The sequence below is a fragment of the Malaya genurostris genome, chromosome 3 (genome assembly GCF_030247185.1).
Source record: "Malaya genurostris strain Urasoe2022 chromosome 3, Malgen_1.1, whole genome shotgun sequence".
Taxonomy (NCBI): domain Eukaryota; kingdom Metazoa; phylum Arthropoda; class Insecta; order Diptera; family Culicidae; genus Malaya; species Malaya genurostris.
Genome location: NC_080572.1, coordinates 284,370,831 through 284,397,922, shown reverse-complemented (window position 1 = coordinate 284,397,922; position 27,092 = coordinate 284,370,831). Strand labels below are relative to the sequence as shown.

The 27,092-nt window shown below is 39.0% G+C and overlaps 1 protein-coding gene across 2 annotated transcripts in view; it reads right to left on the bottom strand.

Moving 5' to 3' along the window:
- The window catches only part of LOC131437225 (neural cell adhesion molecule 2-like), a 239,741-nt gene that overhangs the window by 2,157 nt on the left and 210,492 nt on the right, over positions 1 to 27,092 (bottom strand). Inside the window, exon 6 of one of the 2 annotated variants that reach the window (XR_009230735.1) lies at positions 19,720 to 20,185. Coding sequence is in view for 1 of the 2 variants with exons in the window: in XM_058606410.1 (XP_058462393.1) it covers positions 19,884 to 20,185 (302 nt within the window). In the remaining variant the exon portion in view is untranslated. The remainder of the gene's footprint in view (positions 1 to 19,719; positions 20,186 to 27,092) is intronic. The other variant, XM_058606410.1, reaches the window with a different exon arrangement.

The window sequence follows — 27,092 nt, the reverse complement described above, 5'->3', positions numbered from 1 at the left end:
AACGATTTGTTTAAAAACCCTTCTTAACCCACCCAGTGGTGTGATAATGCTATTCTCTTTCTTCGAAGCAGTCTCATGAATTTTTTATCATTTTATGAAATAATTTCTGACTCGACATTTTGGAAACGACATTTTGAAAACGCAGAATTTCAACCGCACAAACAAATAAACAATCGAAAGCTGACAGCCAAACGCACAGCATGCTGTGGTCTGAACATAAAAAACCCTTCTTAATCCACCTAGTGGTGTGATAATACCTTTCTCTTCTTTCATAACAGTCTCATGAAAATATATTCCATACTTTTATTAAATAATTTTGGATACTAATTTTGACACCAATTGATTCAGATTGATTCGAGTGGTTCACAAAAGCATACTTCAGTGTTTATGTCGCATACTCGGTATCGTTTTTCCAATCAAGCGCTTGGCATTTACGTTGCCTATTTATATGAGAAGAGTGATGCTAATCTAAAACAACCCTTCTTAGTCCACTTAGTGAAATTTTCATAGATCTTGAAAATTCACCAAAGGGGGGGGGGGGGGGGGGGGGGGTAAATTTCCGAATCGAAAAAAGAATTTTGATGCCAAAAGGCTTAGAATTGCATGAAACGTCGAGATTTAGTGTCATCTCGAAAAAAACTTTTTTTTTAAATCGACTTTTCTTTTTTTTCTTAGGGGACGGGTATAGCGTGATGGGATGGTCGATGCCTTTCACGCAGCCCGCCTGGGTTCGATTCCCAACCCCGCACATAGGGTCAGAACGATTTTCTGGTCCGAAGAGGCGAATGACCTAAGATGTTAAAGCCTCTATAATTGAAACAAAAAAAAATCGACTTTTTGGGACTTAGAGAAAATATCAAAATTCAAGTCCCATAAAGTTGATTTTTTTCAAAATTAATTTTTTTTGGAGATGACACTAAATCTCGACGTTTCATGCAGTTTTGAGATTTTTGGCATCAAAAGAAATGTTCGATTTTGGAAATTTTATGTACCCCCCTATGGTGCTTTTTCAAGATCGAAAATTGTCAAACTTTAACCGCCGAGCAACACCCCTTACGCATGTCCGATTGACCTCAAATTTTGCATGAGGGCTTTTTTCGAGGTGCTTAAACTTTTGAGCATTAGAGCTTTACGAAAATAGAGGTAATTCCAAAATTTTGACACCCTTATATATATAAGAGCGGTAAAAATCAACGAGATTTGTCGGTTACGTCACTTATACAATTATATCTCTGGAACCAAAAGTCACAGCCATTTGATTGATTTTGATCTTGATCAATGGTCCGATAGTAGCTTTCAAATGAGCCTAAGTTTGTTAAAATCGGTTCAGCCATCTCTGAGAAAATTGATCGGTAACAATATCTTCGAAAAGTGCACACACATACACACACACACAGACGATCTCGTCGAACTGAGTCGAATGGTATATAACACTATGGGTCTCCGAGGCTCCGTTCGAAAGTCGGTTTTTCCAGCAATTCTATGTAATACCTTCCTATAGAGAAAGGCAAAACTACCCGACGTTTTGGCCGTTTTTGATGGCCCCTTGAAAAAGACCACAAATCGTTTGCCTATTTCCATTTGACTGACAAAGCCGCATTTTAGCCGATAAAACTCCAAATCAGTCGATATATACAAACTTTTAAAAAATTCTAATTATATTTTTATCGCTTTCCATCACCATCATCTTCGCTTAACAGTTGAAATTAAACCTTAATTTCAGGTTCAGAATTTCGTTTAAGACGGAGTCATATTTCAGTTTCAGTTTCGAATTCAGAATTCTGATTTAGGTTTTCATTAACAAAATTCAGGATATGAGTTTTAAATCTAAACTCCGAACCTGAATTTTGGAACTAATTCCTAAATTTCCTGAACTCAATTTCAGAATTTAATTCCTTCGTTCAGTTTCAGAATTTACTTCCAAATTAGAATTTAGAACCAACAAACTGGAGCAAAACTCGGAACTTGGATTCTGGAATTGGATTTCCAATCTTTTTCAATTCAAGTTCAGGGTTCAGTTCAAAAACTTCTGGATTCTGAGAATTAGTTTAGTTTCAAAATTGTAGAATTCAATTCAGGATCTGGACTCCGAATTTTGCCACTGAGTTCTGAGTCAGAACCAGATTTTGAATTTAGTTCCAGCATTCAGACCTGGTCCAGAATTTTGTTTAAATAAATAAATGATCAGCTTTGCAATGACTGAGCGAAAACATATATTGGAGAAGCCAAATGAATGAAAAACTAACAGAAAAGATGATTTATTGGAAAAAGATACGCTCGGAGACAGGACTCGAACCTGCGTTCTTATGCATTCCGTGCATACGCGCTACCATTTCGCCACTCTGAATCTTGTTTTAGTCACTCTAAAAAAAGTCCTGTCTCTGAGCGTATCTTTTTTCCAAAAAATCATCTTTTCTGTTAGTTTTTCATTCATTTGGCTTTTCCAATATATGTTTCCGCTCAGTCATTGCAAAACTGAACTTAGTTATGGCGGCTTTACGTCAAACCAACTAAAAATAAATCGTTAAATAAATGATGGCAAAAAGTATTCAACAGTTGTAAACATTGTAAATTCCGCATAAAGGTTCTTTTTAGAACCATTGAGACATTTCCAAAGGATTGCGCAAAGCTTACATCTACTGATTATGTAAATCTACAAAAATACCACTGTAATATTGTTTGGTAAATTTTGACACTATTCTTTGTTTCATATTATTCAATTGTAAGGTTGAACACGCAGAGAAATGAGAAAATAACAAATCACTTAGTAGATTTGTTAGTTTCAAGCTAGAAAATGATTGTTTCAAACCATTTTCTATCTTCAACATCAACAATGATCTCTTTTTAATGTGAATAAAAATTACGGTCTTTCCAAACAAAAAAAAAAAACTATTGTTCCAGCTGATCTTATTGTTGAAATAAATCATCTATTTATTGCGTATGAACAAAATTAGCAATATCTATGTTGATTCAATTCTGATTTACCTTTATTTCTTTTTCTTGGGGTTTTTCAACAATCCAAGCGTAAGTATTGATAAATAATATTATTAGAAACTGCATACGTTTTCTTCACAACACATATTTGATGCAGCTTATCTCTGTCTTGACTGTTGGACTGAAAGGGCACCGAATCAAAAATGTACCAAAAACAAGCCTTCAAATTATTTAGAAAGAAATCATTTTACTCTTAAAAACAAAACAAAATGAATGATTTTAACAAACAAAAGCGTAAGTTGAAATACTTATCTTTTTAAGTTAACATCTTATCATTTATTTCAACTTCACCTTTAAGTTTATAAATTTAAAATACTACCAATATTGCTTTTAACACATGGATCAATAAGTCCCGAGACTAACAATGGAAACAACATTTTTTTTGCAAAATTTTTTTTATTCATCAACATAACCATTTAGGGTGATACAATGGTTCCAACGTTTTTCCAATTTTTCATTATCATATTTATAAAAAAATTTATCTTTCGCTTCAAAAATCCATCCAAATTGAGCCAAATCTTTTTCCCTGGAGCATTTTTTTTAAGATCAGCAAAGAGCCAGTAGTCACTGGGGGCTAAATCTGGCGAGTATGGGGGGTGGGGAATCAGATCAAAGCCCAATTCGTTCAATTTCGCCTTTGTTTTCATCGACTTGTGGCAGGGTGCATTTTGTTCCATCGAAAGCAATCGCGGCACCCACTTGGAAAAAATCTTTTTCATGCTCAATTTTTCATGAAGGATAGTAAATACACTTCCATATGATATCTGTGTCATCTCAGCAATCTCACGGAGCTTCACTTTACGATCTTTCATTATAATTTTTGTCACTTCACTCACATTTTCCGGTGTAACGGCTTCCACAGGTCTACCCGAGCGTTCCGCGTCATTTGTGTCGGTACGACCACGTTTAAACTCGGCGAACCACCGACAAATCGTTGCTTTTGATGAACAAGAGTCCGGATAACATTTTTCAATCCATTGTTTCGCTTGCACGGTGTTTTTACCAATTAAAAAACAATGTTTTATCAAAACACGAAATTCGGTTTTTTTTCCATTTTTTAACCAAACTACAAAACGACTTTACTCCAACCTCGATAACTCAGCTGTTTCTGATCGGATCGACTTAAAATTTTGACCCGTTTCAAGCAAAGGTTAGTACTCTGGAAAGACGTGGTTACTGGTTTACTACGAGTGCCATCTCTGCTTTAGTCTCGGGACTTATTGATCCATGTGTTAAATACGAATAAAACTGGCATGCTTCTTTTATACTTCCAAGTACAAATAATCGTTTGTATTATTATATTGCGTGAATTTTTCAACTTTCATTGCTTCGCTTTCAGAATGGTAACGATGAATCTATACTGAAGTACGAATTATTAACGACAAACATATTCTATTATACCATTGAATAATACAAAAATTACATACTAATTGACTAAATTTAACTAGTTCGGAGATTCTATTTAACAAGCTTTCGGTTTCAGAAATGTTGTCGAATATGCGATGTAAGCATTGAGTTACGCTTTTCTAAACTAATCGGAATGAATGAATTAATTAATCAATTTGTGTTCAAATTCAGCCCAAATTTGTGTCTGAAATTATCCTAACCAAAAAATTGTGTTATAATGAGACAGTTTGAATGACTAGAGAAATGCAATATACACCACTAGATGTATTAAAAAGAGATTTTTTTGGTAGTAACCTAAATAGAACCGATTAGCGGAAATTACCCAATGTTTACAACAGTCGAGTCTTTTTACCATCATTGGATTTAATTTTCGAATTCTGGAACGGGATTCAAGAACTAAACTCGAACTGGAATTCGAGTTGTACAATTCAGGCTCAGAATCCAGACCAAGAAATCTGATCATAAATTTGGTTCTAGAATTATCAAACTGGACTCATTTTCAGAATCCGAATTGCGTTCGAAAACGCAATCAATCCATGGCCCGAATTTAGTTCCAGCATGCAGGTTCTGAAACTGAATTCAGAAAGAAATTTCTGGTTCAGAAATCAATTCTAAAATTCCGGTTCGGAGTTCAGATCTAGCATTTAGTTCCAGAATTAAAACCGAATTCTGAAGTTTAAGTCCTAAATCAAAAATTCTGGTTTCGAATCCCGATCAAAAATTAGGGAACTAAATCAGTTCCAAAATTTAGTCCAGAGTCAGGAATGAACGACAGTCCCAGAAAGTATGGACGCAACCAAAAACCGCTGCCATTTCGCAATGGTTCAGAATCTGTCAATTTTCATGGATGCGTCCTGTTGTTCACACTCTTCTCTAACCACTTGTGCAGTTGTTTATTCGTTTTCACTAGTTTGTTTCGAAATGCGTGGACTTTCAGCAGAACAACGTCGAAGAATTGTGTACAAATGGTTCACAGAACGCGGACTGTCACTGAGAAAGATAGCAAAAATGGAAGGAGTAAGTGAAAAAGCCGTGCGAAATGCAGTCAGGAAGTTCGGTTAGGAGAACACCTTTGAGGATAAACCGAAAACGGGTCGGAAATCAGTTATCCTCAGTCGGATAAACGTATACTGAAGGCGTTCGAGCAAAAGAAGGAGGTTTTAGTTCGGGATGTGGCCAAAAGAGTGGGCACAAAATGTTCTTCGTGCTAAAGAACGTTTGAATCTTTGAACCTATAAGAAGCAGAGAAACAACCAAAACGTAGTCCGAAACAAGAAGTATCGATCAGGCCGAGGGTTCGAAAGCTGTACAATACGATTGCTGGAAATTTGAACTGCATGATCATGGACGACGAAACTCGATTACAAATCCTTGCCGGGACCACAATATTATACGGTGCGAGAAGGGTAAGTGTTAAACCAGTCCGAGACATAGATTGAAATCGAAAAATTTGGTAAGAATTGGCTTTCGGCCAATGTAGACGAGCTTTTGGAAAATCATGGGGACTCAAACCCAGATATATTCATTGGATCTACACAACTATTGTTAGACCAATTTTAGCATATGGATGTCTTGTATGGTGGCAGAAAGGAGAAGTCGCGACAGTTCAGTCAAAGCTAAATCATCTCCAAAGGATGGTCCTAATGGCGATGACAGGAGCATTCACGACAACTCCTACTGCTGCTCTAGAGGCGCTACTGTGCATTAAACCACTACATGTGTTCCTAAAACAAGAAGCATTATCTTGTGCATATCGTCTTAAGGTTACAGGGCTTTGGAACAGTAACCCATTAGATTATGCTACCAGCCACACTCGCTTGTGGTCTCAAATGGTTACGTGGGATGAGTATTTACTCGCTCCTAGTGACCTAACTCTCACATGCAGTTTTCCTTTCAAAACATTCAATGTGAGCTATCCTTTTCGTGAGGAATGGTTGTCTGGTTGTCTGGAACGACAACTTGATGAACACATAGTTTGTTATACGGACGGTTCTCTGTTGAATGGTCGTGCTGGTGCTGGTGTCTACTGTCGTGAAATGAGGCTGGAGCAGTCTCATTCACTTGGTAGATACTGTACTGTGTTTCAAGCAGAAATCTACGCGATTCTGTGTGGAGTACAATCGGCACTTCAGCAGAGGATCTGTGGTAAGCGAATTTATTTTTGTTCCGACAGTCAGGCAGCCTTAAAAGCACTCAGTTCGAATGACTCACGGTCGAATCTAGTGATCGCATGTCGAACTCAAATTGAAGACCTCAGCATTTCAAATGCTGTTTACTTCTTATGGGTACCCGGCCATTCTGGTATTACTGGAAATGAATGGGCTGATGAGTTGGCTAGAGCTGGTGCAACGAATGATTTCATTGGTCCTGAACCAGCTTTACCACTTTCAACTAGTTGGATAAAGCACAAGATTCGTTCTTGGGCTGTATCCAAACATGCCAGCTACTGGCGCAGCTTGCAAACTTGCGCTCAGACAAAAGCATTTCTACCAGATTGAAATCTGAAAATGTCAAAGTGTCTACTGCATTTCTCCAAGCATCATTGCAGTATTCTGGTCAGAGCTCTGACTGGACATTGCAAACTCAATTATCACATGGCTACTATTCAACGTGCTGAGTATTATTCGTGTGATTTGTGTGAATGCGATTATGGTACTTCATATCATCTGATATGTAACTGTCCCGCATTGACGCAGCTACGTATCCGGGTTTTTGGTTCTCCATACATGGTTGAGTCTGTGTATGCGGAGCTAAAATTGAAGGATATTCTCTCGTTTCTTACCCAATGTGGTAAGGAGCTATAGTCAGAAGGGTTCATCGTTCTTCCTGGAGTGAATGAATCCCTTCTGTATTTACCTTAAATAGGGTTTAGCAGATTGTTTGGCATCTTTTAGGGGGTGCCGAATTTACTTCTGCTCGTACAAACTGCGAATCGTTCTGCATTCTTCCGGGAGTGCAGAATGGTGTCGCTTTTGTAAGATCTTCAAATCCTCTCGGGGGTTGGAGGTTTTATTAACAGCGGACTGTTCGGGACCTCGTAGAGGTTCAGAATTTACTTCTGCTTCCACTAAATGTGATCCTCAGCAGATTGTTCGGCATCCCTTAGGGGTGCAGAATTTACTTCTGCTTTTATGTGTTTTTGTGTCGTCAATTTTTCCCATCCTCCTAGTCCAACCCTTACCATTTCCTTTCAATCCTTCCCTCTTATATATCGGGAAAATGATGCTAAAAACAAATTGATGGCAAGGCACAAATCTCCAAATATCAAGGGGAACGTGCCATTTGAGCCAATTTGTTCTGATTCCTGATTCCTGATGGTCTGGCAAGCAATTTGTAGCTGCGGTAAGATTTCGATACCCTTCATCACCACTGCTTCAATGAACAGCGAAATATACATCAAGGAATGTTTACAAAAATGACTTCTACCCATGATTCGAAACCACATGGATCCTGTTGTCTTCTGGCCAGATCTTGCTTCTTGCCACTACTCGAAATCAACGGTAGAATGGTATACTACCAAAAATGTCAATTTCGACCCAAAAGACATGGATCTACCAAATTGCCCACAACTTCGACCAATTGAGGAATTTTGGGCATTAACGATGGAACATCTTAGGAAACATGTCTCGGCAACCGAAACCATTCAACAGTTCGAAAAAGATTGGAAAAAGTGTCAAAACTTGTCGCCAAGAAGTCGAAGGAACGTTTGCAAGAAGGTGCACCAACTAGTCTACAATGGCTAAGTAGCAAATGTTGAGAAGAATATTCTGTGGTTGTAGTCTAATATTATCAGTATATCGAATAAAATTTGAATATCTAACACTTGTGAATTATTTACAGCGAAATCAAAGTTCTGGGACAGACTTTAGGATTCAGTATGGAACTAAATTCCGGAACTGAAATATAGTTCAAAATTCAGGGTCCAAGTGCTGAATTCAGTTCTAGAATTTTATCCAGCTGGTTGCAGGCAACTTCTTCCCACGACGTCCGAAAATTTAGCTGTGACCTTAGTATTTGAGGGATCAGGGTCATTTCGCCGAAAGCCGTTTGAACGAAAGTCATTTCCCCGAATGGGCCACTTCGCCGAATGTCATTTCGCCAAAAGCCATTTCGCCGATTATTGAAATTGTCTTAAAATTATAATTTTCATTCAATTAAAATAAACAAAAATGAATGATAATACGTTAACGCCCGTTTTGTTGACCTACAATTGTACTGTTGAATAAAGATTGATTTATGAACCTCAGAACGGAGTTCTCAAGGAAACTTGTTGACTATTAGCCTCTAAGCATCAAAACAATTGCATAGGTGTATCTTCCAAGCAAATGTATGTGGTATTTTCCTTTAAGTAGACCGGGCAAACGAGGCGGTTACAGGTTTGTATGCAAGAGGCCGCCGCTTCCGACGGCGGGTCGGCGGTCAACTCAGCCGGCGTCACCTCGGCGGCTTAATCCCGTCGAACCATCTTGGCTTCGGTTATGTCGCTGCGCCACATCAGTTGTACATGAGGCATAATAGCACAAAAAAAGAATAATACGATATATTCGAAATTACCCTTTCGGCGAAATGTTCCTTTCGGCCAAATGTCCGTTTCGGCGAAATGACCTTTCTCCGAAAGGGTCATTTCACCGAAATGTTCCTTTCGGTGAAATGTCCGTTTCGGTGAAACGACCCTTTCGGAAAAACGACTTTCGGCGAAATGGCCCGCTTCCATGCGATCGAGTGACAATTGTGAATGTGAATATGCGGTTGATTATTATTGAATTAGGATGATGGCTTCGCAAGCATATCTCTCCCTCTATCTCTCTCTTTCACTCGTGATTATGAGAATCACAACAGCGAAAACTTATAATACGGGCTAATGCTAATTAGTCTTTTGGTCATCGTACATGGGAGCTACTCGACTGAAATGACTTTCAACAACTCGGATATCGGATTTATCAAAGCAGAGTACATATTTTCCTTCGGGCTGCTCCCCAGGTTGTTCTCAAATTCGATGCATGCAACATTGCGTAACGTAGAATCTGTTCAGCAAAAAACAGTTTTACAAACATTTTCCTACATGAGCATGTGATGATGGCATATATGATATGTAGCAGGAGTTGGTGAACTTTTCTACCGCTTCAAGCGTGACACAAAATAATGCCTCTAAAATTCAAATTCTAATTGAGAGCTCAGACAAAACATTTAACGAAGTTGTTCCACAGCCATAAACCTTCTCATCACACAGCCCCTTAAACACGATGGGTTAATTCGAGAGGCTGGCTACGAAAAATAGCACACCGAATCCAACCAATTTCAGAGTAAATCCGAGGAAAATTGTCATCTTGAAACTCAGTGTTTCATTTATTCGCCCGCTGTATTACACTTGTTGTTATTGCTGTTGTCTAGCAGAAGCATTTGCACACTTACGAATCAACAAAGCCTTTCCGCTTCTCTGAGTTTGTATACATACACTTGATAATAATCCAGCATATTTTCCCGCGTTGCACCCGGACAGACAATCGGGACAACGGCAAACACAGCGCGCAGCGCATACCTTCGTCCTGTAGCAGCGTTCGTTCCTGTGTTTTCTGTTCAGAGTTCTTCTGTTCGGCGGCGAATGCAATCATTTTCTCGAGCGTGAAACAAAGCCAACCTGCAAAGGCAAACACACCGACGACGACATGAATGTGTGCCGTTGCATGCATAAACATTCGCTCCGCTGGCTCTGAGGTGACACGGGAAGGATTTTCACTACTCTGCTGCACCACGACGATGATGACGATGATGACGATATGAAACTGCCATACAAAAAAAAAACTTGGCTGGCCTGGGCTGGGCTGGGCCGGGAAAACTTTTTCTCTTGCGCTTCCAAAGCTGGCAAAGATGAAAGGACGAGACGAGGCCGCTGCTGTTACTAGGCAGCACCCAAGACAAAAGTTTGTGTCACATGTCGCGTGTAACGTGTGCACACTGACGGAAATGTCGCAGAGATAAATTAGGAAGACAAGAACGTAATTATTTCCGTTCTCCGCCGACTCGAAATTGTGCCTTAAGAAGTGTATTGTTCTTTCGGTACTTTGCTGAGCTTGTTGTTTGTCGAGGTTGTACAAGCGAAATGATGCTGGTTAAACTATGATGATAGCAATTCCGGTTCGAGACTTCCTCCTCCGACGCTGCACTTACAATCTAAATCGTGTAAATGTAAGTCTCATCAATCTTGCAAATTATGAGGGTGATAGCAGAAAAACAAACACGAAAAACATCTATGAAAACAACCAACTCCTTCGCTCGAGTTTAGATTGCAGCAAGCAAAGCCACTTTTATCTCACCCGATCCGATAACTTGTTTGCTTTCAGGTGAAAATTTCATCTAAAACTCTCTCTCTCTCTCTTTTTTTCTCACTATCTCTGCCCGGGCTTCCTGCTCTATTTACTGGCCAACGTTTTGGTGGTGGGCTCATCAGTTATGCAAAATGACAAAAAAGATGAATGTGTTTTATTCATGATTTTTCTTCCCCGGAGACATCCGAGTCGGCTCCGAAGACTCGCTTGACTAGTGGCCTCCGGCCAGTCACTTTTTGTTCTTGTTCAAAGGATGAGGAGGTCGGTTTTACATTTTTTTTGTCTTGTCAGGCTCATCGGGCAAAAACTTTGAACAAGTAGAGATATGGCGAAACGTTCCACCAATACTTGGTCTTGGTTGGCAAACCAACCGAGCGTTCGAGCGTGGGCGATTCCAGTTCTCCTTTTCCTGCAGAGTAGGTAGGTACCTACTTCGTCGGACCGCTATTTGTTTAATCAATACTGGATTGAGCGATAGCCCCTGCAAAAGTCCTACAAACAAAAACTGGAAGAGTCCCACTGTGCCAGCGAGTGGCGACTAAACGGTACCTAAACGGATGTGCTCCGGATTGTGTATTTGAAGAAGAAGAAGAAGAAGAAGAGGGTAGCAGACAGCAGACAGACCCAGAAGCAGCAGGAGGAAATTTTCATTTGCGTCCAACTGATTTATCGACTGATACCTGTTCGGGGTCTGCCACAGAGTCTGAGTGGAAAACATGCAGTTTGATTGATAGCAAAATGCGAAGGGGTGAAAACCGTGTTTTCGATTCGAGCATGGCTGGATTGATGGGTAATGAGGTGACGATAGGGTTTATCCGGTGTTTTTTTTTAGCTCACACGGAACAGAACAGTTTGAGTAAAACCAAATCGAATCGCTTCGATATTGACACAATCGGCAATGAACCATTTTATTTTCGAAGAGATTTTTAACAATAGAATCTGAATGCCTCGTTCGATTGTGGTTTAGCAATAAGTCATTTTCCTGGAAGTCTCTAAAATAACCGGAATATCAACAAAAATGATAGCATAGCATTTGCGACAATCTAGGTCAACGTACACAGTACCGCTTTCCATACAGCCATAAGCGACGCACAGTGGTTCGAATCAATAAAAACGTGGACATAAATCAGTAGCTGCCAAACCGTTCTTTTAATGCATATAGTTGCTTTGAAGAAATTATTTACAAATATATACCGCGTATTTTGATTCTATCCCTAATTGTTCATGGCCAACTTTGACAAAAAATATAACCATGACTTTTAGTGCCGAAAAGATAGAAAATTTTTGTTTTCAACAAAGTTGTAGAACTATTGAAAATAGTTTATTTTGTCAAATGTACCAAACGTCTAGTTCGCACCGTTTCAGATATATAAAGCGTTTTTATGGCAACCCCCTTAAAATCAGTTTTATTTTCATAACTTGTTTCGAGTTATTTTGTTATGCAAACTTTGTTTGGAATAATTGTAGAAAAGTCAAAAATCCCATATTTTTGTTGAAGGTAGTGCATAGGTTTGTTCATTCCTGACAAAGTTATACAACATTTTACCTTTTTTTTACCTATGATAAAACCTTGCACCGAAGCGAAATATGCAAATTTATGCAGCTGATTTTTACAAAAGTAATAGGTAAAGATAAGCTCAATACTAAAGAAAAAATCTAAGTGGAACTCGATGGAACTTTTTATAGTTTTAGTTATTGAATTATGGCAACCCTCTTAAAACTTGTTTTCTAATCGTACACGGAACGACCGAAATTAGCTCTGCGCCTAATTCGTATTACTGTTTTGAATTAGTTGATTTTAACAACAAAATTTCTAAAATAACTATAAAATTAGTTAAAATTGAGAATTTACTTTGCTGAAAAAAACTCTTATTTTTAGAGAATGTGTTTAGTTGGCGAATATTCTGGACACAAACCAGCAATATTTCAATCCAGTACGAAATTCTCATTGACAACAAATTTTGTTATTAAAATCAGAAAATTTGTTTCTATTTATCTATCACCATCATTACTGAAGGACATAACAAAGAAAACAAAAATAAAATTGGTTTTATTAACAAGTTTATTAGTCAAAAACTCATGAGAAGTGTCAAAGCAAAACAATCCATTAAAAAGCTAAAAGGGACCATCTTGTTGAAACTGCTTGCAAATTGTTTAGACGTTTTACGCATGTGTTACGATATATCCATATATAAATTTCTAAGCCGGTATGTAAAAATGACGTAAACTGTTAGTGGAAAGTGTATTTATTCAGAATTTGTGCGCATTTAAAGCGATTGTGCGTGATAATGTTTTTACGGGGTGAAGTGTGAGTGAGTTTCGAATATTGCACTCTAATTGTATATGTCAAATGATGTTTTTTGTATCTTCCAACCTTCTCGGCTACGCTGTCCGGTGTACTACTTGTATTCGGTTTTTGTTTTCCGAGTGTTCAAAGTTTTCAGTGAGATAGTTCAATTTCGCGAAGTCGAGTGAAGAAAACAGCAATTGAGAAGAAAAATTTTCAAAAAGAATTTTATGTTTCGCTTAAGTCTTTTTCTCCAATACAACATCGTATTTATACCTGCCAATATAGAAAAGATAATCGTGACTGAAATTTTTTTCGGTAGTCGTGTGCCATCTAGTGGCTAGTAGTCATTATGGTGTTAACGTTTTTTCGGTGACAAAGCGCCATATAGCTGCAAATGGCAGAAACCAATTCAACCATTTATGTTGGTTGAAAACATCGTTTTATTTCTCCAATTCAACTAAAAAATTAGTTGAATGGATATGAAGCGTGCCTTAGCTAAGAAATGACAGCACGTTTAATTGGTGAATTCAACTAAAAACAAATAGCCATTTCAACAAATATTTTATTATTATTAAGGGAATTAGAATTAAAAAATCTAAACTAGCAAAAGTAAGATTTTTTTAGTTGTCTCAAAAAATAACTAACTAAAATCAGAAAATCAACTAATTTTTTCGCAAAAATGCTGATTTCGGTCTTTCCGTGTAGTTTGTTTGGAGTTATTTTTTGATCCATGCTTTGCTTGGAATAATTGTAGAAAATATATGTATCGAAAATAAGCTATCCACATACATTTGTGATGTACAAAGTTATTTGTGATGGTTTTGCCTTTCTCTATAGAAGGGTATTAGAATTGCTGGAAAACCGACTTTTGAACGGAGCCTCGGAGACCCATAGTATTATATACCATTCGACTCAGTTCGACTAGATCGGAAAATGTCTCTGCGCGCGCGCGTGTGTGTGTGTGTGTGTGTGTGTGTGTGTGTGCACTTTTCGAAGATATTTGAACGCGCTCAATTTTCTCAGAGATGGCTGAACCAATTTTAACAAACTTAGGCTCGTTTGAAAGCTACTGTCGGGCCATTGATCAAGTTCAAAGATCAAATGGCTGTGACTTTTGGTTCCGGAGATATGATTGTATAAGTGACGTAACCGACAAAACACGTTGATTTTTACCGCTCTTATATATGCAAGGAAGGCAATATTTTGGGAGCACCTCTAATTTCGTAAAGCTCTAGCGCTCAAAAGTTTAAGCACCTCCAAAAATGTCCTCATGCAAAATTTGAGCTAAATCGGGCATGCGTGAGGGGTGCTGTCCGGCGGTTAAGGTTTGAAAACTTTCGATCTTGAAAAAGCACCATAGGGAGGAGTACATCAAATTTCCAAAATCGAAATCACTCTTCTCAAACAAAAAGGCAACGCAAATGTCAAGCACTAGTTTGGAAAAATGATGCTGAGTGTGTGACATAAACACTGAAGCATGCTTTTGTGAACTACTTGAATCAATCTGAACCAATTGGTGTCAAAATTAGTATCTGAAATTATATAATAAAAGTATGAAATATATTTTCATGAGACTGTTATGAAAGAAGAGAAAGGCATTATCACACCACTAGTAGGATTAAGAAAGGTTTTTTATGTTCAGATCACAGCATGCTGTGCGTTTGGCTGTCAGCTTTCGTTTGTTTACTTGTTTGTTGGGTTGAAATTCTGCGTTTTCAAAATGTCGCATATTGAAAAGGAGTTGAAAATGAAGGTTCTGGACACATGGCTAAGTGAGAAGGGTATTACTATGCGAAAATCAGCGAAGCGCTTTGGAATTCATCATGCCAGTGTTAAAACCATTGTTAATAAGTTTGGGGAACACTATTCTGTGGATGAGCTACCAGGAAAATGCAGATAGCCCGGTTCTTCCAACTCGAAACTGGACCAGAGAGTGGTGTCTCTAATCATGAAGAACAAATCAATGTCAATACGTGATTTGGCCAAAACGAGTGTCGAAACGATCCAGGGTATCAAGAGACAAAATCACCTGAAGACCTACAAGAAGCAGAAAATCTCGAAACAAAGTGCAGAACAGAAGAAGCGAGCAGCAACAAGGGCCCGGAAATTGTGTTCGCATCTTTTGTAGTGTCCGGATGCATGCCTTTTTTCGGATGATGAGACTGTGATCCTTTTCAGGTCCACAATACTTCACTGTCGTCGTTGGGGAGGATGTGAGCGACGTGGACAGATCGGTCCAAGTAGAGAAATGCGGTCGAAAGGTACTGGTATGGCAAGCAACATGTTCTTGTGGTTTGAAATCAACCATTTTTTAAACTACCGGAACTATAAATGCAGAAATCCATCGATCTCAGTGTCTCCAGAAGAGATTGTTGCCTTTATATATGAAGTAGAATACACCTCCACTGTTTTGGCCGGATTTAGCGTCGGCTCACTATGCCAAAACCACTCTCAATTGGCTTGCGGGAAAGGGTATAAATTTCGTTGAGAAAAATATCAATCCACCAAATTGACCTCAGCTTCGACCCATCGAACGCTATTGGGCAATCGTGAAGAGGGTCTTCAAGATGACTGGTAAGGCAGTTGGGAACACGCAGAAGTTCAAAAAAATTGGGCTCAAGCGTCCAAGAAATGCGATGCAACACGATGTCCGGAACTTGACGAAGAACGTTCGATCAAAAGTTCGAAAACTCGTAACTTAAATTTCAACCGGTTTTCTTTATGCTCAAGTTTAACGTCGTACAATAGAGGATCAATTTTTAGTTTGAATAAAATATCGTTTTTTATCATAATTTGAAAGAAAAATTTGTGGATAGATTATTTTCGATCCACTTCTTATGTGTGTGCCATGCCGTTTTTATTGGTTACATAATAAGAATATCTTAGATTTATTTACTATTTTGAGGCTCAATGTTAAAAGTTTATGCGCTCTTATTTTTATTGTGAATATGCGGGTAAAAACGTGATTAATTCACCTAGCAGTGAGATGATACTTTTTTTTTATCAATACGCATGTGTTTTTGCATGGATATTCTTAGGTGTTTTAGTTCTCATGACATTATTTTAATTATCGTCGTTTTAAACGGCAAATTGAGATTTTAATCACTCATTACCCTGTAATGCCGAAACTGCAAAACATATCGAATTTCAATCTTAGCATGTGACAATCGATTGAACATTCCATGAGATTTCGAAGTAAGTTCCACTTTAGAGATGTTCGTCATTATTTATGGTACTTCCAGAGCCGGTATTCAGGAATTAGCATAGCCCAAAATGATTCGAATGGCCATAAATTATTACGCCAAACAATTTACATGAAATTTATAAACTCATCATCTGTAATTCCAGAATCGGATAAAATTCACCAATTTTGTATGGGACCTTAAGTCCAGTAATATTTGTTTGTGAAGTTCGATTTGGTCTTTTTTGAGAAAATGATTGAGCTTTGAGAATCGATTCGATACTGGAACCGGAATTCTAAAATCGGTGTAGCCGAAATCAGTTAAATACACCTGAGGAGTGTGTAGACATCTTCGAGAAATTGTAGTGCGAATTAAAATTTGGGGGTACATTCGGAATCCAAAAACGAATACCGCTCAAACTGAAATAAATTTATTTGGTAATCGACTATCCAAATCTGCAAACCCGATAAACCTGATTAATTTATGTGAAATGGACATTTTTATACTAATCACCCTGCATTTTCTAAACCAGACGTCGGATCTGACTAAAAAGTAAGAGGTTTTATAGGATTTTAAGACCTCTCATTTGAATCATAGATGATTCTTAGATTTCATTTGAATCTTAGATCGGTTCAGCCATCTACGAGAAAAATTAATTGCATTATTTTAATTTCGTTTCACATATCATCCTGTGGTTCCGCAATCAGAAGTCGGATCTAAACGTAATTCAGGAACCTTGTTTGGGAGTATACTACTTTTCATATAAATCTGAGTTTGTAGAAAACGGTTTAGCCATCTCCGAGAAAATTGAGTGAAATTATTTGTCACACACGCATTTGTTGATCTCGACGAACTGAGTCGTGTGGTATATGGAAGTTATGTTCTTCCAACATCTATTGCTGTAAGTAGTTTAAGTCAATATAATTATGGAATTACTTCCAACTCGATAATGCTGGTATCATCTGGTTTACATATGCCATATTCGAAAGATTATGTTGCCAAAAATGAACCGTGCTAAAATTGGTCCGAGGCAAATTGTCATAAAAAAGGATGCTGTACACAGTCTTTTTGGTACTTAGAAACAATTATATGTAACAGTATAAAAAATCGTGTTTCATGTTGCTCCCAAGCATTGCTTTTTCATACAGCGCTCAAAATTCCTTCTACTGGAATAAGGTTTACACAAAAATATCGATATCTCCGTTAAAAATGGACGGATTTTAACAATCTATGGCTTGTTGGATAGGTATTACCGAGCGAAATCTAAGTCTGGAAACATATTCTGTTTTCAAGGTCAAATGTGACAGATACTGTCAAAAAACTGAAAATTTTGACTTAAAACTTCGTATAATAGCGTTCTGGGTGACGGGGAGACCTTTCATTTGCGACTAGTTTGATCAAAATCGGTCCAGCCATCTCTGAGATCTCGACCTCTTAGTTGACAACACACATACAGACACACACACACACACAGACATTTGCTCAGTTCGTCGAGCTGAATCGATTGGTATATGACATTCGGCCCTCCGGGCCTCGGAAAATTTTTCTACAGTTTGAGCGAATTCTATACCTATTTTTTATATATATAAAAAAAGGTAAAAAGGAATTATTACTGAACAACTTGAAATTTTTGCGGATTTTGCAAAAGTCGGCATGATTTACAAACAAAATTCGGTGATTAATCCCCTTTTCGGTACAAATCAGCTTCGTTTCATAAAAAAAATAGTGCTAGTGTTCCGAAAATTAGCTCTGAAAGCCTTTCATACTTCCTCCATTTTCTATTTTTATTTGGTTTTACGGTAGAACATCAAAATTGTGGACATCAAATTTTTCCTAATGCTAATTACATTTAAATAGTGAAGGTAAAAATCATGTATCCCAGAACAAACGTGTCAAAAATGTAGCTTAAAACCATAACATTCATTATATTTGTCATAAATCAGTTACTAGGAATACACTTCAAACCGCAAAAATTATTGATTTCTATATTATCGATCATCGGAGCTGGGAAATTAAGTAAAGTTTTGAGTTGTTTCGTTTCACTGTGTATTCTTTCTGTGCGCAAAACATGTCTGTCACCTCATCGTTGTACGCGTACAGCGTTGTACAGAAATCATTGTACGGAAATCACATTTCCGTCAGTGGTATTAGTTAAAACAACAATCGAATAGCTGTACCAAGTTTCATCTAATCAATTTCAGAAAAAACACAACTTTCTGTGAGACCGTTGATTATTCAGTTGATTTATTTCTCCAAAACGATCCCGAGATAAAGTTGATTTTTTGCGTCCAGGAATTAAGTAAATCGTCGTTCGAATTACGAATCACACTGCAGTGAATAGTAAAAAATGTAGAATAATGGCAAATCAACCGGTACCGTCATGAATTCCGTTGTTCCGTAAGGAACTGACTGCACTGACGCAAACATAAAGACAATCGATTATATCAAATAAACAGAAAATATCGCCAAACGTAGATTGGAATAACGACTTCACTGTTTATTGGTTCGCTCTTGGTTCAAACCGCGCTCAGCCGGTACTGCATTGGTAGGGCCCGGAATCTCGCACAGAACCAACCAACCATCGGGCGCAAAGCAAATCCAACACAAATCTTCCAATTCCGCAGAACGTAAATCACTTCAAGGTGGCAACCAATTTTATTGCTGGCAAATTCGATTCTGAAAAATATCCATCATAAATTCTTCCGTGAGCATTTGCTCGCTACTGGCCTCCGTCGGACGGAACGGACTCGGTTGGGGGCGTGGTGGAGTGTTTTGCACATAGCGTGCACTGTAACTCACAAAAAAAAACTGGAGGAGAGGAGACCTGGAGGGATCGTACACTAATTGCGTTGGTGATTTCGTTTTGATTCATTACCCGGAAAGTGGCATGCAACAGACATCAATAGTGATCAACTTGCATGATTCGGGTTTACATCATCCAAAACGTACCAAGTGTCAATGTCCGAGGTGTACGTAGAAATTGAACGGTCCCAAAATGAAATACTATTGCTTGCATTGGATGGAAATCCGGCCAGCTTACTTTACAATCATTCCGGTTTTGGTACCCGACTATGCTCCTGTGTTTGTGATGTGGTGAGTTCTTTCGACGGGAATTTTGCTTTATGGCGTTCCAACGACGTTCATCATTTAGGCAGATGGGGGCTTTTGTTGTTGTGCGAACGAATCATGTTCGGCCATAAATCAATGCAGCAGGCAACGATGAACTGACTAGGTATAATAAATGATTGCCGGTTTGTTGCTAGAAGAAACCACATTCTCACACTCAGCCAGCTTCAGAAGTTTCGATTTCGATAAATTGTCGTTTCGTCATTGTCGTTGAAATGTCGTCCGTTGTGCTCGCACCACCTTATGATTCCGTGCTCGGTTTATTTCTTCCGAAACCCATTCATAATTCATAACATTCCCTAAAAAGAGCAAGATTAACTCTATACACGTTAATACTAGAAAACCTGTACAAAATATTTATAACTATTTGTCTCTAGAAACGAACTGCTCTAACCTGCATAGGCCCTCGAGTAGAACTCGGTCATCATTCCATGTTTCTCTCCCCCTTTACACCCTCCCCACCACCTCAACGAGGGCTTAGACCGCATCGAACAATTTAATACTTTTGCTGAATGTAGTCTTCACGGTAACCATCAGTAATAGTATACAAAATATCACCCTAAAGCTAGTGAGCACCGTCGTCGTCGTCGTAGTCGTCGTCGCTGGGCGGGCACTCGCCAAGGAAGATACCGAAGAGACGTGACTGTTGTCGTCGGGACGGACCAGGATCCACGGTGAAGACCAGTAGTAGTAGGTCCAGGTCAGCAGTAGTGCGACCACCCAGCAGCTGGAAGTGCTCGTTAGTCGTCCTCGTCGTCGTGGGTTGACTGCTGCCGTAGCACTGCTTCCTCCGCTGCTCGCACCGCCGGATGCTGCCGTGGGACTTTTATTCGGATGTTGCATTGCGGCTGGCTTTTCACCTGTGAACGAGAAAAAGAGACGAGTACGTACATTAAAAAAAAGATACTAAAGTAGAAATAGTAAAGTATAACCATTTCCTTCGGGATGGGGAGGACGCTCGAGCAGGCTTTCAAAATGTGTTGGATAGGTTGTTGGAATATGAAATGCTTCGGAAATTCAGTGTCCCACGAAGCCAGAACACCAGCCGACGGCCGACTCTAACTTACGAGCAGAAAGATTTATGATTATGGAAATATTTTTATTCCGTACGATGGTTTCACTCGACTGTTTCGGGACATAAACTGGTCGCATGTCACAGTGTTCTGAAATGTGGTCGACACTGCGGAATGAAGCGCATTTAAGTTGCGGGCTATTTTATGTTCGAATCTTGCAGAAAACTGTTGCACTACTACATAATTCAATGCCCGAGTTTTTTTTTTTTGTTTCTCTGTGGCACTACAAATAGCAGTCTTCCGATTAGGTGTAGCTCATTTTGTGCATCGTGGCCTTTCTCAAAGATAAAGGTTATGCAATCACTGTGAAAATCGATTTTATAGCGATTGTCGGTCTGTATACAGTCAAAGTGTACAAATTATCTGCAACCGTGTAATCACAGTGTGTTCATAATCGACAGACAAACAGTTGATCACTGTACAGACAAATTTGACTGTTTCTGCAACTGTTGTGCAGAAGTTGTCTGCCATAGATTCTTTGACAATCAAAAACTTGTTTATTGTAGTATTTTCTCCACGTGGTTTGATTTTTTTGATCAAAGGGTGTTGCCGGGTTTTTATATAAAAACGGCCCCCAAACAAAAAAAAAATTGATATACTCTTTTAACCCTTCAAGTGCCATATTGGTGGAATTAGGGTGGTTCTTCTGATTTTCGTTTTATTTAAATTTGTCAAAAACCTCTTTAGCAAAAAAATTTAAACAAAAATCAGGAATATTTAAAGAATTATGAAAAACCTCTCTGATTTTTTTTTAGAATTTTTCAAAATGTATTTCATATGAAAAAAAAATTTAAAAATTTTCGATTTCTTTTATTCTCACTTACAATTTTGGTACCACTTTAGATTTCACATTTAAAAAAATCATTTATGAGTATCAGGTGTACAACTTTGCTTCCGCCGTTTTCCGATAGGTAACTGTACCGGCTGGGGCTGGTCAAAATACATAGATGATAATGCCTTTAAGGTCTGAGGACAGAGGGCCACGTGTTGAGTTTTAAATCGACCACTTCGCTCGCTCAATTCCCTTTGCGCATCGTATTTCTCTTGTACTCTCTCGTATATGAGCAAACTGTACCGGGTTGCCACCATACATTTTATTTTTTTGATGAGAAGTTTTATCACATTAATCTATCGTATGGGTTGGACATTACATGGATTCCAATGAACAATGAAAAAATATTCAACTTTCACTAAGATTGAATGTCTGTGTGTTTGGCAGCCTTGTCGAGCCAATTTTATTTCTCTCTCCTTTTTCAGAATGCTATCAGGAAACCAAAGCGAACAAAATGGCGGATGCATTGAAACCGACTTTGTTTCACAGAAAAATACAAGACTTTATTTTATCGCGATAACATATATGTTTTTATGTACTAATCGCATCTAAACTAAACTATCTAGACTTTTTCACGGTAGATTTATGATACAAGCCTTCAAATCCGAAATATTCGATGAACAAGTAGAGGTTCGTTCCAATTTTCAGCAGTTCCTCAGTCAGAAAAAAATACAACACGAACGCTAAACTCAATTAATCATTCTGAAAATTTCACAGAATATTCTCAACTAAATTTCGAAGACATTGTCAGGTGGGTTTTTCAATATTCTGCACCGTTTCCAAGAAAATTTACGGTACTGTCCTCAGCCCTTAATGTGAGTGTGTGAAGTGCCTAACGAATTGTCATCGCCGTTTCAGTGACAGTTCTGCATAAAATGTTCAAAACGACGAATGTAACAATGAGAGATTCTCTTTGTTTACTTTCTCTTTCGATTGTTACGGTACTCTTAGCAATCCTTCTCTCCAACTATTAACCGATAATAAAAACTGAGGCTATCATCTTTCAATCTGCACTGAAGAAATTACCGAAAAAAGCAGGAATATTTCGCAATAATCGAAAGAGAAAGTAAACAAAGAGAGTCTCTCATTGTTACATTCGTCGTTTTGAACATTTCATACAGAGTTGTTCTTATTTTCGTATTATTCACGCTCGAATATGTGTCTCTTTTTGTGCCCAATTCTCGCCATTTGCGGGAGGTTTTACTTTTCTGTTAAAATTCGAAAAAAAATGTAGCTGAAGTGCATCGAATGCTTTCAGAAACTTACGGTGATGCTGCTCTAAGTAAAAGAACGTGTCGGGAGTGGTTTCAACGTTTTAAAAATGGTGATTTCGATGTCGAAGACAAACATGATGGTGGAAGAGAAAAAACCTTAAAAGATGAAAAACAATTTACTACGAGCTCTTAAAACCGGGTGAAACCATCACAGGATATCGCTACCGAACGCAACTGATGCGCCTTAGTCGCGCGCTAAAAGAAAAGCGGCAACAATATAAAGAGCGACATGACAAAGTCATCCTCCAACACGACAATGCTCGGCCTCACGTCGCAAAAGTGGTCAAAAAGTACCTGGAAACGCTGAAATGGGTAGTCTTGCCAAATCTGCCGTATTCCCCAGATGTCGCCCCTTCTGACTTCCACCTATTCCGTTCGATGGTACACGGCCTGGCAGATCAACATTTTCAATCCTTCGAAGAGTTGGAAAAATGGATTGCTTCATAGATAGCGTCAACAGAGGACTCCTTTTTTCGAGCCGGGATCCGAAAATTGCCGGAAAGATGGGAGAAAGTTGTCGCTAGCGACGGACAATACTTTGAATAATACATCTGTAAGCACATTTTCGCAATAAAAACTTTAATTTTGGAAAAAAAAAACGGCGGAAGCAAAGTTGTACACCTGATATATTTTCTACAAAGTTTCAGAACTTGTAACAAGAAAAAAACTTTGCCTATGAATCTGTAGGTCTATCACAAAAAATTTCGGATATCTGAAACATCTTCGTTTGAGACCCTTTAAAATATTTTTTTTTATAAATAACTATTAACATTTTAACTTTTATATACCATACTTTTAATAACTTGTAGGAAGCAGGGTCGCAGACCAGAATGCAACTACATATTTTTTTTGGAAAGCTTAAATCAAGTAAAATAAAGTTACGAAGTTTGAAGCGTGACCCTTTTAAATTGTGTGAATAAGATAACGAAATACACGGAGCTCTTTTTAAGCGGTTTTTTTGGCGATTATTTTACTCGGATTTCCGAAGCTACGCGATTTTTTAGATGAATTTTCAAAGTTATCCGGTTTTCTTTTTCGGTCTTAGAAATGTATGTTACGTTGAGATCTGGTCTCTCTCTGACTGATTTTCGATTTCTTTTCAAAAAAAAAATTTTTTTTTTCAGGTAACACCTGGACATCTGGACGTTTTGTGCATTTTTAAAACATTTGGCATGAAAGAATTTCTTTAGATTTGCTTTTTTTTCTACGCGGATTTCGATGTTACGCGGTTCTTTTTTGCACGGATTTCTGAAATTGAGCAGTTTTTTAATGCAAATTTCCAAAGTGACGCGATTTTTTACGCGGATTCCCGAAGTTTGCGAATTTCCCAAGTATCACGGTTTTTTTATGCGGTACGTATCCCTCGCGTAAAAAAGACTGCAGTATTCTAAGGAAAAATGTGTACTAGAACGACTATTTTTAAGTTTATTGAAAGGAGTTTTTTGAGAAATGTTAAAAAATTGGAATCAGCCATAAGTGTAGCTTTTGTGCAATGGTGTAATGTTTGAAAACAGTCACATACCTAGACCGTACCTAGTAAGTTATAAACGTTACGAAGCTTTACTTTTTTTGTGAGTCCTAGGCGTTGCGAAGCGTTACATGCTTATTTTTTGTAAGTTATAGGCGTTACGAAGCGTTACATTCGTTACCTTTTTATAAGTTATAGGGGTTACGATGCGTTACTTACTTTACTTTACTTTACTTTACGTTACTTTTTGTGAGACGTCACGAAACGTTGCAAGCGTTACTCATATGCAATTTACAAGCATTACTCATTGGTAATTTACAAGCGTTACTTTTTAGTAAGTAACAGGTTTTACGAAGCGTTACATTTTGTGAGTCACAGGCGCTACGAAACGTGACATGTGTTACTTCATGTAAGTCTTTGGCATTACGAAGCATTACAATCGTTACTCTTTTGTAAGTTATGGGCGTTACAAATCGTAACATGCGTAAATTTTTGTTGGTTTTAGGTGTTACAGAACGTAACATGTGTTACATTTGTAAAATGTCCAAGTATTACGAAGCGTCACATCCGTTACTTTTTTGTAAGTTTTGTGTGTTGCGAAGCGTTATACGTGTTACTTTTTTTTGGTAATAGGCGATAAAAAGCGTTACAAGAGTTTTTTTGTTCCAATTTTAACAGTTTTTGCAAAATTTATTGAAAATATAAAAAAATGCGAAATGATTAGAAATGATCCTTCAAAGACTTGGAATACACTGATCAAAGTTAGTACGATGACATATCTTATCGAAACAAAATCTTGTATCTGCTTTTGAAGCAAAATGAACATAAATATCATTGCAAGAAGATCCACAACTTTTATTCCCGTAACTGATACTTCTTTCTGTATCTTCTACTCAGTAAAACTTGGAGGTGAATTATTTGTTCTATTCTCTTCTTGATATGCGAATATTGAGTAAATTGAAATGTTATTTCACAAGATTCAAGGGTATCAATATTTTAAATGTTAAGACCGAGTAGACCGAGTAGACCGAGTAGACCGAGTAGACCGAGTAGACCGAGTAGACCGAGTAGACCGAGTAGACCGAGTCGACCGAGTCGACCGAGTAGACCGAGTAGACCGAGTAGACCGAGTCGACCGAGTAGACCGAGTAGACCGAGTAGACCGAGTAGACCGAGTAGACCGAGTAGACCGAGTAGACCGAGTAGACCGAGTAGACCGAGTAGACCGAGTAGACCGAGTAGACCGAGTAGACCGAGTAGACCGAGTAGACCGAGTAGACCGAGTAGATCGAGTAGACCGAGTAGACCGAGTAGACCGAGTAGACCGAGTAGACCGAGTAGACCGAGTAGACCGAGTAGACCGAGTAGACCGAGTAGACCGAGTAGACCGAGTAGACCGAGTAGACCGAGTAGACCGAGTAGACCGAGTAGACCGAGTAGACCGAGTAGACCGAGTAGACCGAGTAGACCGAGTAGACCGAGTAGACCGAGTAGACCGAGTAGACCGAGTAGACCGAGTAGACCGAGTAGACCGAGTAGACCGAGTAGACCGAGTAGACCGAGTAGACCGAGTAGACCGAGTAGACCGAGTAGACCGAGTAGACCGAGTAGACCGAGTAGACCGAGTAGACCGAGTAGACCGAGTAGACCGAGTAGACCGAGTAGACCGAGTAGACCGAGTAGACCGAGTAGACCGAGTAGACCGAGTAGACCGAGTAGATCGAGTAGACCGAGTAGACCGAGTAGACCGAGTAGACCGAGTAGACCGAGTAGACCGAGTAGACCGAGTAGACCGAGTAGACCGAGTAGACCGAGTAGACCGAGTAGACCGAGTAGACCGAGTAGACCGAGTAGACCGAGTAGACCGAGTAGACCGAGTAGACCGAGTAGACCGAGTAGACCGAGTAGACCGAGTAGACCGAGTAGACCGAGTAGACCGAGTAGACCGAGTAGACCGAGTAGACCGAGTAGACCGAGTAGACCGAGTAGACCGAGTAGACCGAGTAGACCGAGTAGACCGAGTAGACCGAGTAGACCGAGTAGACCGAGTAGACCGAGTAGACCGAGTAGACCGAGTAGACCGAGTAGACCGAGTAGACCGAGTAGACCGAGTAGACCGAGTAGACCGAGTAGACCGAGTAGACCGAGTAGACCGAGTAGACCGAGTAGACCGAGTAGACCGAGTAGACCGAGTAGACCGAGTAGACCGAGTAGACCGAGTAGACCGAGTAGACCGAGTAGACCGAGTAGACCGAGTAGACCGAGTAGACCGAGTAGACCGAGTAGACCGAGTAGACCGAGTAGACCGAGTAGACCGAGTAGACCGAGTAGACCGAGTAGACCGAGTAGACCGAGTAGACCGAGTAGACCGAGTAGACCGAGTAGACCGAGTAGACCGAGTAGACCGAGTAGACCGAGTAGACCGAGTAGACCGAGTAGACCGAGTAGACCGAGTAGACCGAGTAGACCGAGTAGACCGAGTAGACCGAGTAGACCGAGTAGACCGAGTAGACCGAGTAGACCGAGTAGACCGAGTAGACCGAGTAGAGCGAAACCGCGAAATTGCGAAATTGAAGAAAAAGTCTTGGAAATGCACGAAACGTCCAGACCTGGTGTAATATAAAAAAATGAAAAATGAACGAAAATTTTCTATATGACAGAGTCGATTTATTAAAAATTTCGGGAAAATACCTGATCTCGTCGTATCATGCATTACTAAGACAAAACAAGAAAACCACCTAATTTCGGAAATCCGCGTAAAAAAGCACCTTAGTGTATAAATAGCAAGAGATGACAACGATCTGAAATGGATTTTCATTTATCGAGGTTTCATTAGTCGGGAATTTTCGGATTACTAGAAAGTCATGTACAGCTTTCCGAGTCATCAGTCCATCGAGACCCAGAATATCAAACCAGCAAACATGCGTGATTTTTCATCATGACAACGCTTGTCCTCATGTCACGGCTTCAGTCAGAAACTGTTCATGGATGGGCATTCTATTCTACTTGTTTTAAAGTGCACACAGAGCGTCATTCAACGAGCCTCAACTGAATATTATAACAAGAAAACAATCGATTTGCTTAATTTTTGTTTTTACATAAGACATACCCTATTCAGTC